The sequence below is a fragment of the Pristiophorus japonicus genome, chromosome 23, assembly GCF_044704955.1.
Source record: "Pristiophorus japonicus isolate sPriJap1 chromosome 23, sPriJap1.hap1, whole genome shotgun sequence".
Classification (NCBI taxonomy): Eukaryota; Metazoa; Chordata; class Chondrichthyes; family Pristiophoridae; genus Pristiophorus; species Pristiophorus japonicus.
Window position 1 is genome coordinate 18276077 of NC_091999.1, and position 12323 is coordinate 18288399.

Genomic DNA, 12323 nt, shown 5'->3' on the forward strand with positions numbered 1-12323 from the left:
CATGCTCAGTTATCGACAACAGCACAACATGAAATGTCGAATGTGGCTCAGGAGGGTGAGATAATTTTTTAAACCATCAAAGCCATGACACATTCTCCATAGAGAAACCGACTTTGAAATAATCAGGATAGAGTTAAACACACTGCTACCTGTCAGATGCATTAGAATTAATAGTAGTGAGAATGCTGATAAAATTAGGATTTCGTTGCAGCTAGAATGGTCATCAGTTTCAAGGCCTCCACTAAGTACTGAACAAAGAAAGCTTGGAGAGCGGCTAAAAACAAAAAAATTCAGCATTTCTCTGTCTGGACAAGGTGGCCATGGCTGTGTACAGATCAGCTACAAGCTGAAGGTGGGAGATAAGGAGGCCAGATCTTACAGGCTCTATAACAAAACATGGATCAAAGAGAGAGGCGATCTCCAGAAGGAAGCAGAGGACCTCAAAAGGGTTAGTTTTGGAATCCGTGATAAACCGAGGTATAGATCCTCAAAAGCATAATTTTGGTGGTAATAGAGAAAGAACCCTAAAGCCTGCTGCTTGGGAAGATTGGGAGACCAGGAAGACTTTCCTGAACCAGGTGGGTTGGGACACATCCTGACCCCAAACACTAAATTAATAGTGTTCCCTTAAAGAGTTAGTAGCACACCAAGACAATAAGTAATAAGTATAAAATACTTTAATACAAACTTAAAAGGTAATAACGACAGGTTATTTTAAAGTAAGAAATGTCGTATGTTGATCAGTAATGTTTGGTTTGCCAAGTACAAACGCTGATAGTGATCATCATATGTGGGACTTAAATAAAATGACATTCCAGCTCACAAAAAGAGCTCTACCTGTCCCATCCAGTAAAATTACTAATGGACTAGAAGTAACGGAATCACGAAATGTATTATATAACAACGTGTGTTTTTAAATTGTTAATTGAAATCAAAAGTTTTAAACATGAGCTTGAATCTATCAAATAGATTATGTGAAGGAAGATATTCACAATTAATAGACAAAATGGGAAGAGAATTAGTAAAGGATGTGTTAGTAAGTAATAAAAAACAGGAACCAAGGGATGAGGAAGATGGGGAACACAAGGAGAATCAGTTTAAATCGCAAGGAAAGTGAGAGCTGACAGGATAGCTCAGAATAGGAGCCACAGCAAGGTTAGCAGGAATAAACAGAATAGATATGGAAAGTGAATGGGAACACGATGTGGCTTACAGGTGGTATTGTGTGTAGCCTCTGTGACATTTATGATGAATGTGGTACAGAAGGGACTGGACAAGAGAGAGAGTAATCAAATCCCTTTGTTTATTCATGAAGAACAACTGAGAACATGGTTTAGGGGAACCAAGTCATAGGCTTTGATGTGATGCAGCCAATAGGAATGGGGATTTTGGTCCTGAGGGATGGAGAAAGAAGTGAAGATCCTAGACCAATGGGATTGGTCTTGCCTTTGCCAAGGAAAAATGGAAACGAAACGGAACCTTGGACGGTGTACAGGGTAGAATCGTTTGCAAGGGTGGAAAACTGAGTTAGGTCCGATCTATAAACAGTATGAGGAATATCCAAGATATCTGATTAAGAAGGGAGGAACTTGGATAGCACCAGATATGCAGTGTTGTACTCTGAAAGGGACAACATGGGTTTGTAGATGTTCCAGCTTGTGGGTTCACCCTCAACAAAGAATCTCCAGAATGCCAGATTGAAATAAGTAAATGGGACGAAGGCCAAACTAATTCCGTGTATAAAGGAAAAGGACAGTATTGTGTGACTACTAGTGTCACGTATACGCCTGTGGGGTCAACCCGCTGCCCCACACTAGAACATCACTTTTGCTTGATTCCACCGAGGAACACATGTATCAGTGCTAAACGATGGTTCTGGTACATCATCATAATGCAACTTATCTGCAGATGAGACTGCCTCTGGAGGATAAAGCCATTCGAGTCATTCCACATATAGGACACTATATTCTCCCTGTTTCTGGCTTTAAAGTTCATAATTCAGCGAATTAGGACATCCCAGAAACACACAGTGCAAATCATATAGAGGAAGAGAGAGAAAGAACGTGCAATCCCGAGACTTGCGAATCTAGTTAGATTGTTCCAGCTGGGATTGGTGATAGCACGGATAATAGCTTCAGGGATTCTGGTTATTGCATTATGCTGCAAGAAAGTCAATAAGGGAAATTTTAAAAATAAGGAAAGGGAAGGACGCTGAGAGGAAACCAGGATTAGTAAAGACAAAGAAGGGTATAAAACACTTTGTCAACAGGTAATGTAACCCATAAAAAAACCTGCGGGACTGGTTGACCTGTGAACCCTGGTTAATTCAGCTTCTGAAAGGGATTTATGTTTAATTAATTAGATAGAGTGAAAAATGGGGTTCGTATTATTAGGGAGAGAGAGAGAGACAGATTTCACTTCGCAACAGCTGGTGTTTTGCGACCAACCAGGCTTCGATATTCATAATAGAATGGATTAGAAATATTGATCGGATAAGAAAAGTCCAGAAGTAGTGGTTTATGATCACCGTAGCCAGGCCGCAATGTTTCTAAATGTGTTGCTGATGTAAACTTGTGTCTCTGGACTATGCAGTAGCCAGAGACTACCATATTTGGCAAAGCCGGCTCCAGTTTGATAAGATAACAGTCTATAAATGTAAGCTTTTTCCTTTGTTCATGAGCGTGGAGATACCCGTGCCTGGTTACACGTGCTCCATCTGTGACTATAATCTACTTGTAAATTGCTTTTCATGCTGAAGGTAAAGAATAAATTGATTATAAACAGAAGACTGAATTCGTTACGACTCAAGTGAACAAACAGAAGTTCGTTTTAAATCAACACGTGGTTCTTTTTTTTAAGTTTGGAACTTCAAAACTTCCTTAGGATTTAAAAATCCGTCAAATCAGCAGACATCATAAGTAAAGCTATCATTATTAACCTTGAATAAAACATAGCTTAGTTAATTTCAATAGCTCCTGTTTAATTCGGACCAATATTTTATTAACTAAACAGCACAGAACAGATAACATAAAATAGCACATGCTTACAGAACACAGTAAATTATTTCATTGTTACATTCAGGTGCTTTTACAAATGACTAAAAATACTGAATATGAGTAGACAAACATTGATTTAATTTGTTTAAGTGTGAAAAAACAAAGTGCTTTGGAAATTTCAAACCAAGTATCCGGCACATGGCAACCGTAACTTCAAGGCTGAAGCTTATCTTTTGTAAAACAAACTCGTCTGGCTTTCAGAGTTGCACAGCTTGCCCCAGTCAAAATATATCCACAGCAGCGTCTTTAACTTCAAAATGTAAATCACAAAGATCCCCTGCTACTAGTTCCACAATCTGAATTGAAATGAACATACTCAACATATCCACACTTTCTTAAAACTCCCAACATCCAAGACAACAAAGGGTTAAACGGCTTTTAGCTCCATGCAGAGAAAAGTGGGTGAAGCTAAAACAAACATAACAGTCGCTTTTTTCAAAGACAGACTTTCAGACAAAAGAAATACTGTAAATTCTTAAACATTCATGGTCAGGAAAACTTCCACTCTAACACAATTCACACAAACTGAAATTCTAGCATCCTTTAAGGTTCCTTTCACTCAGTAATCTTGTGCTTTATTTTTCTCGGCACAGAAACTGACAGCTTCTGTGTTGGTTTCAACTTTAAGTTTCCTTTATTCGCCTTTTAAATTGTCATCTCAGCAACTTATTCCCTAATTCTGTTTTTTCTTTCCTTTGCTGAGTTCTCAGCTGGGTTAACTTGCACCTTAGATCTTTTTCCCTCTCTATCTCGCCTGTTCCTTATGCGTCTCCTCTCTCACCTGTTAAATTCTCAAGTCTGTGCGCAGAGGTGGATTGCATAAGCCAATATATGCTTCCCTTTGTCAAATTGAGACTTGCCCTCGTCAATTTGACTCTGGACCTAATCGACCGCTTTCGGTACGAGTCACCTTGTGGACTCGCGAGGAATGATGGCAAGTGAGTGGTAGGGAGCAGCTTCCCATGTTCATTGTCCCTGGCACGCTCTGTCAGGTTAGCCATGCTTAGCAAACCCATCGCTCAACTACTGGTAGGAGATTAGTCGTCCATCTCCCAGAAATTCTCCATCCTGGATTGATAGCCTGGCCGAGTAAAACTAATTGGCCACAGACCTCCGGATCCCAGTTCCACTGAACAAAATTTTGATTAATTACTATCCGTCAAGTCAATTTGTTGACTTTTTGGGTCTGTGCCAATTAGCCCTTTCACACCTAAGTTCAGAAAGCTTTGACTTAACTCGTATTGGTGACTGTAATTATATTTTATTCAGTGAAATTGAAGCACTACAATTCACCAAACCCCCATCCCAGCTCCTCTTGCACCTCTGCTCTACAACCATCTTCATCCCAACTCCTTTCACACTTATTCTTCACCCTCACTTACCCCTCCTCTTAAACCCCTCTCATCTTCCATTCATTTCAATTGGAAGGAAACCAAGAGATTGGACCAGTCAAGATTTGAAAGATATTTACAACAGATTCTTAGACTTATGGTCTTTCTATATTCTGTCCACACGATCAGTTAGATAACAGACATTCTCCTGTGAATACTGAGCTGGATTATTGGGCTGTGATGTGTTTACTTGTTCATCTTGGTGACTCGAAAGCTTTGCCTGTTAATTGATGTGATCGGTTTCCTTGTTCGTCTTTTGTTAAATACATTTCCTGAGTGGATTCAAATTTAAATTAAAACCAGGTTTGCAGGTATGATGCTCTATTCACACATCGAAGGTGAGAGAGATGCTATGGGGCACACGCTAAGTTCAGCAGCGGAAAGCCTCTCCCCAGTGTGAAATCGCTGGTGTGTCAGCAGGTGGGATGACCAAGTGAATCCCCTCCCACACTGGGCGCAGGTGAACGGCCTGTTCCTGATGTGAACTCACTGGTGTGTTTGCAGGCTGGATGGCTGAGTGAATCCCTTCCCCTTGTGTGACTGCGCCGATGAATATCCAGGTTAGACGGGGAACTAAATCCCCTCCCACATTTCCACGGTTTCTCCATGGTGTGAGTATCCTTGTGTCTCTCCAGGTTGGATGATCAGTTGAAGCCTGGTCCACACACACAACACGTGTACGGTTCTCCCCGCTGTGAATGGTGCGATGTTTTTTCAGGCTGTGTAACTGGTTAAAGCTCTTTCCACAGTCTGTGCGCTGGAACACTCACTCGGGTGTGTGTGTCTCGATGCTTCTCCAGTCACACTGATGTTTGAAAATTTTCCCACAATCAGAACAGACAAACAATTCTCCTTCGATATTGAAAGGCCGATGATATTCAGGAATCAAGTGACTCCGTTAGATCTTGGTGTGATGTTTGGTTTGAGTTTTCCGTCTCCAAATCCTTCGAATACACTGTAAAAGGAGTTTACAGATTATCATCACCATAAGTACAGAAAACAAATTCAGAACAATAAATTCTAGTTTCTATGGAACATTTTTTCCTCCATTGTTCCTCCAAAGCTGTAAATCGCTGCCTCCTCCCTGTGCTGAAATCCAAACACATCGCACGTCTCAAGACATTATATCCTCCATTCCCAGTTTTCCCCACCAACTCTGGCAGGGTTCACTTCTACACTCACTGGTTCCCCTCCCTCTCCTCCCCTGATGGTGCTGACTCTGGCTGGGTTCAATTCTACACTCACTGGTTCCCCTCCCTCTCAACCACTGATGGTGCTGACTCTGGCTGGGTTCACTTCTACACTCACTGCCTCCCCTCCCTCTCCTCCCCTGATAGTGCTGACTCTGGCTGGGTTCACTTCTACACTCACTGCCTACCCTCCCTCTCCTCCCCTGATGGTGCTAACTCTGGCTGGGTTCACTTTCACACTCACTGCTTCCCCTCCCTCTCCTCCCCAGATGGTGCTGATTCTGGCTGGGTTCAATTCTACACTCACTGCGACCCTGAAGACTCAAGCACTCTGTGTTCGTTTACAAAGATGGCCACACATGCGTTCTACGGCTTGACGAACAGCGATAGCGATGCACAAACCTGCGGCATTCCTTTACAAAGGCCGCCAACCTGGGCCTATTCCCGTGAAAATGTCCTGGAGCTGCAAACGTGAGAGCTCCAGCTTCTTATTCAGGGTTTACGACCAGCACCAGTTACAAATGGGTATGAACTGATCGCCATAACAGAGAGTGGGTTGCAAGGTGACCAAGACTGGGAACTTAACATTTCAGGGTACTTGACAATCCGGAAGGACAGACATAAAAGAAAAGGAGGTGGGGTAGCTCTGATGATAAAAGATGGAATCACTGCCATAGTGAGAAACGATATTGGCTGAAATGATCAGGATGTTGAAACAGTTTTAGTTACCAATGGATGGCCATCTTTTCTCTTACGCCCTTTCCTCCTCACTGGGATATATTTTTCTTGAGAGTTGTGAAATATCTCCTTAAATGTACACCAACCATCCTACACTTTAATCTATTTTCCCAGTCCACTTTAGCCAACTCAGCCCTCATCCCTTCATAGTCTCCTTTATTTAAGCTTAGTACGCTGGTTCAAGATCCTCCACCTGAATTTGAAATTGAATCATGCTACTCATTCCAAGGGGATCCTTTTCCAGGAGATTGTTTATTAATCCTGTCTCATTACACAGGACCAGATCTAAGATAGCCTGCCCCCTTGTTGGTTCCGTTGCATACTGTTCAAGGAACCCATCCATTATGCATTCTATGAACTCTTCCTCAAGGCTACATGACCAATTTGATTTATCCAATCAATATGAAGGTTAAAATCACCTATGATTATTGCTGTTCCATTTTTACAAGCCCCCACTATTTCCTCGTTTATACTTCGACCAACAAGTTGCTACTGTTAGGGGTCTTATAGACTACACCCACCAAGTGACTGTTCAAGAATTAGGAACAGAAGTAGGCCATCTAGCCCCTCGAGCCTGCTCAACCACTCAACAAGATCATGGCTGATCTGGCCGTGGACTCAGCTCCACTTACCCGCCCGCTCCCCATAACTCTTAATTCCCTTATTGGTTAAACATCTATCCATCTGTGATTTGAATACATTCAATGAACTCGCCTCAACTGCTTCCCTGGGCAGAGAATTCCACAGATTCACAACCCTGTGGGAGAAGAAATTCCTTCTAAACTCAGTTTTAAATTGGCTCCCCCATATTTTGAGGCTTTGCCCCCCTAGTTCTAATCTTCCCAACGAGTGGAAACAACCTCTCTGCCTCTATCTTGTCTATCCCTTTCATTATTTTAAATGTTTCTATAAGATCACCCCTCATCCTTCTGAACTCCAACGAGTAAAGACCCAGTCTACTCAATCTATCATCATAAGGTAAGCCCCTCATCTCCGGAATCAGCTTAGTGAATCGTCTCTGTACCCTCTCCAAAGCTAGTATATCCTTCCTTAAGTAAGGTGACCAAAACTGCACGCAGTAGTCCAGGTGCGGCCTCACCAATACCCTATACAGTTGCAGCAGGACCTCCCTGCTTTTGTACTCCATCCCTCTCGCAATGAATGTGAACATTCCATTCGCCTTCCTGACTACCTGCTGCACCTGTAAACTAACTTTTTGGGATTCATGCACAAGAACCCCCAGGTCCCTCTGCACCGCAGCATGTTGTAATTTCTCCCCATTCAAATAATATTCCCTTTTACTGTTTTTTTCCAAGGTGGATGACCTCACATTTTCCGACATTGTATTCCATCTGCCAAACCTTAGCCCATTCGCTTAACCTATCCAAATCTCTTTGCAGCCTCTCGGTGTCCTCTACACAACCCGCTTTCCCACTAATCTTTGTGTCATCTGCAAATTTTGTTACACTACACTCTGTCCCCTTTGCCAGGTCATCTATGCATATTGTACACAGTTGTGGTCCCAGCACCGATCCCTGTGGCATACCACTAACCACCGATTTCCAACCCGAAAAGGGCCCATTTATCCCGACTCTCTGCTTTCTATTAGCCAGCCAATTCTCGATCCATGCTAATACATTTCCTCTGACTCCGCATACCTTTATCTTCTGCAGTAACATTTTGTGTGGCACCTTATCGAATGACTTTTGGAAATCTAAATACACCACATCCATCGGTATACCTCTATCCATCATCCTCGTTATATCCTCAAAGAATTCCAGTAAATTAGTTAAACATGATTTCCCCTTCATGAATCCATGTTGTGTCTGCTTGATTGCACGATTCCTATCTAAATGTCCCACTATTTCTTCGTTAATGATAGCTTCAAGCATTTTCCCCAAGACAGATGGTAAACTAACCAGCCTATAGTTACCTGGCTTTTGTCTGCTCCCTTTTTTAAACAGAGGCGTTACATTAGCTTCTTTCCAATCCGCTGGTACCTCCCCAGAGTCCAGAGAATTTTGGTAGATTATAACGAATGCATCTGTGATAACTTCCGCCATCTCTTTTAATACCCTGGGATGCATTTCATCAGGACCAGGGGACTTGTCTACCTTGAGTCCCATTAGCCTGTCCAGCACTACCCTCCTAGTGATAGTGATTGTTTCAAGGTCCTCCCTTCCCACATTCCCGTGACCAGCAATTTTTGGCATGGTTTTTGTGTCTTCCACTGTGAAGACCGAAGCAAAATAATTGTTTACGGTCTCAGCCATTTCCACATTTACCATTATTATATCCCCGTTCTCATCTTCTAAGGGACCAACATTTACTTTAGTCACTCTTTTCCGTTTTATATATTGATAAAAGCTATAACTATCTGTTTTTATGTTTTGCGCAAGTTTACTTTCGTAATCGATCTTTCCTTTCTTTATTGCTTTCTTCGTCATTCTTTGCTGTCGTTTAAAATTTTCCCAATCTTCTAGTTTCCCACTAACCTTGGCCACCTTATACGCATTGGTTTTTAATTTGATACTCTCCTTTATTTCCTTGGTTATCCACGACTGGTTATCACTTCTCTTACCTCCCTTCTTTTTCACTAGAATATATTTTTGTTGAGCATTTTAAAAGAGCTCCTTAAAAGTCCTCCACTGTTCCTCAATTGTGCCACCGTTTAGTCTGTGTTCTCAGTCTACTTTCGCCAACTCTGCCCACATCCCACTATAGTCCCCTTTGTTTAAGCATGGTCTGCTCGTTTGAGACACTACTTCCTCACCCTCAATCTGTATTACAAATTGGACCATACTGTGATCACTCATTCCGAGAGGATCTTTTACTAGGAGATCGTTTATTAATCTTGTCTCATTACACAGGACCAGATCTAAGATAGCTTGCTCCCTTGTTGGTTCTGTAACAAACTGTACGAAGAAACAATCCCATATGCAGCCTATGAATTCCTCCTCAAGGCTACCCCATGCGAATTGATTTGACCAATCGATATGTGGGTTAAAATCCCCCATGATTAATGCCGTTCCTTTTTCACATGCCTCCATTATTCCCTTGATTATTGTCCGCCCCACCGTGAAGTTATTATTTGGGGGCCTATAAATACGCCCACCAGTGACTTTTTCTCCTTACTATCTCTAATCTCCACCCACAATGATTCAACATTTTGTTCATTGGAGGCCAATATTTTCTCTCACAACTGCCCTGATATCATCCTTTATTAACAGAGCTACCACATCTCCTTTCCCTTCTTGTCTATCATTCCGAATTATCAGATACCCCTGTATGTTTAATTCCTAGTCTTGGCCACCCTGCAATCACGTTTCTTTAATGTTCACCAAATCATATCCATTTGTAATGATTTGTGCTTTCAACTCATTTACTTTGTTTCGAATGCTGCGTGCGTTTTGGCAAAGTGTTTTAATACCAGTTTTTAAACCCTGATTTTTAGTTTTGACCCCTCCTGCAGCCCCTTTATATTCATACATATTGTCCCTTCCTATCACCTTGTAGTTTACACTTACGCAGTGCTACTCTTGCCTTTTGCATCCTTTCTTCGGGTTCTGTTCATCTGAGCTCTCACCCACTCTAACTAGCTCCGAGCCCTCTCCTGGGTTTCCTTACCCCTGCCAAGCTAGTTTAAAGCCCTCCCAACCGCACTATCAAAACCACCCACGAGAACATTGGTCCCGTCTCTGTTGAGTGTAACCTGTCCGACTTGAACAGATCTCACCTACCCCAGAAGCGGTCCAAATTGTTCACGAAACTAAAACCCTCCCTCCTACACCAATGCCCCAGCCACGTATTTATCTGACTAGCCTTCCTATTTCTACCCTCACTAGTACGTGGCACTGGCAGTAATCCCGAGATTACCAACTTTGAGGTCCTGGCTTTCAATCTTACTCCTAGCTCCCTAAACTCAGCTTTCAGGACGTCACCCCTCTTTCTACCTATGTCGTTGGTACCAATGTGGACCACAACCACTGGCAGTTCCCCTTCCCTCCCCAGAATGCACTGCAGTCGCTCAGTGACATAATTGACCCTTGCACTAGGGAGGCAACACACAATCCTGATGTCACTTTTGCTGCCGCAGAAGCGCCTATCTGCTCCCGTAACTATTGAATCTCCTATCACTATAGCCCTTCCTGTCTTCTTCCTCCCCCCCACCCCCGTGCAGCTGAGCCACCCACGGTGCTGTGGAATTGGCCCTGGCTGCACTCACCAGAGGCATCACCGCCCTCGCGAGTAGTCAGAATAGAATACCAGCTGGAGAGCAGGATAGCCTCAGGGGACTCCTGTACTACCTGCCTCGCCATACTCTTGTGTGCGACGGTCACCCATTCCCTATCCTCCTGTACCCTTTTAATCTGTGGGGTTTCCCGTTATTATTCCTTATTGCCACCCAAACTGTTTCATCACAGAGCCGATATAATTAACTGGTTCTCCTTAGATAACAAAGATCACAAATATTTAATTGCAGTTCCTAACCTACAGCAATGCCAAAGATTTAAAAAATACTCACCAATCCACCAGCCAATCACTTACCTGCGTGGCTGTGACGTCACACTTCGATTTCGATTTTTTTTTTTTTACTTTATGTTTTTGCTGCAGCTGGCCTCCTCCTGACTGCCGCCCTTTGTAATCCCGCGTCCGCACAGGTCTCGCGATGCTGGCCTCCTCCTGACTGCTGCCATTTGTACTCACGCATCCGCTCAGGTCTCGCGATGCTGGCCTCCTCCCAACTGCCGCTGCTCCAAGCTGCCGACATCCTTTGTACTCCTGTGCTCGCTCAAGTCTTGCGATGCTGGCCTGCTCCCGACTGTTCCGCAGAAGCACGGAGTTTGTCTGCTTTTATTCATGAATTTAACAAGTCTATGTTAAAATGCTAAATTTAAAAAATCTTCATTAAAATGTGAGCCAGTGGGTTGTGAGCCCCAGAGCCTTGTGTCCATGGTAAACGAGCCAAAGGTTGGCAGCACAAATATTACAAGGACACCCTCAAAGCTTTCCTGATAAAGTGCGACATCACCACTGACACCTGGGAGTCCCTGGACAAAGACTGCCCTGAATGGAGAAAGTGCATCAGGGAGGGCACTGAGCGCCTCGAGTTTCAATGCCGAGAGCTTGAAGACGTCAAGCGCAGGCAGCGGAAGGAGTGCGCGGCAAACCTGTCACACCCACCAGTGACACAGTCTGTGGTTCTTGTATTGGACTGCGTAGCCACCAAATAACTCACTTCAGGAGTGGAAGCAAGTTTGCCTTGATTCCGAAGGACTGCCTATGATGATGATGATAATGATGTTCAAAAGGGCCCACAATAAAGGCCCACACCTTCCCCTGGCACCAGGCCCTGAAGAAGGGACTGCACAAGGTCGTGCCCTGCGGCTCAGACAATCAGCGGCACAAATCCCGCCCCTCAGGCTCCCGGATTGGTTGGAGAACACTCCGCTGCCTCACTTCTCCAGCCCCGCCCCGCTTGCTCTGCATTGGTCGGAAGCTCCTGTCAATGAGGCCAGGGTCACTTGTCCCTCGGGCGCGCTCCGCCAAACTGGTGGAAACTGGGGACCCGGATGGGCGGACTCTCGGGTTTGCATCTCCCTTTATTCTCTCCCGATCCCCCCGCGCAATTCTCTACCCAATCGGAGCAGAGAAAACTCACTTTGCGTCACCGCTCACGGCTCTTAACGGACACAAACGCCTTTCCACGGAAGGTGCCGTGCCGACTCCACACCACAGGATCCGAGTTCGCAGGCGCAGCTCCGAATGTGGGGGGAGGAGGCGGTTGGTGTCCTCTGATCATGCGCTGTTATTACCGATGTCGACCGAGAGGGGGCACTGCGCCGGACGTGTTTCCCAGGGCGCATGCGCAGACTCTCGGCTGTCAATCACCCATCAGGCAGCACAGCTGCTAGTGAGACCTGAGACATCATCGAATCCCAGACATT

The 12323-nt window shown here is 44.1% G+C and overlaps 1 protein-coding gene across 1 annotated transcript in view; it reads left to right on the forward strand.

The window, feature by feature from the left end:
• The window catches only part of LOC139235418 (zinc finger protein 271-like), a 95387-nt gene that overhangs the window by 28202 nt on the left and 54862 nt on the right, over positions 1–12323 (forward strand). Inside the window, exon 5 of the mRNA XM_070866542.1 lies at positions 5987–6108. Coding sequence (XP_070722643.1) covers positions 5987–6108 — 122 coding nt within the window. The remainder of the gene's footprint in view (positions 1–5986; positions 6109–12323) is intronic.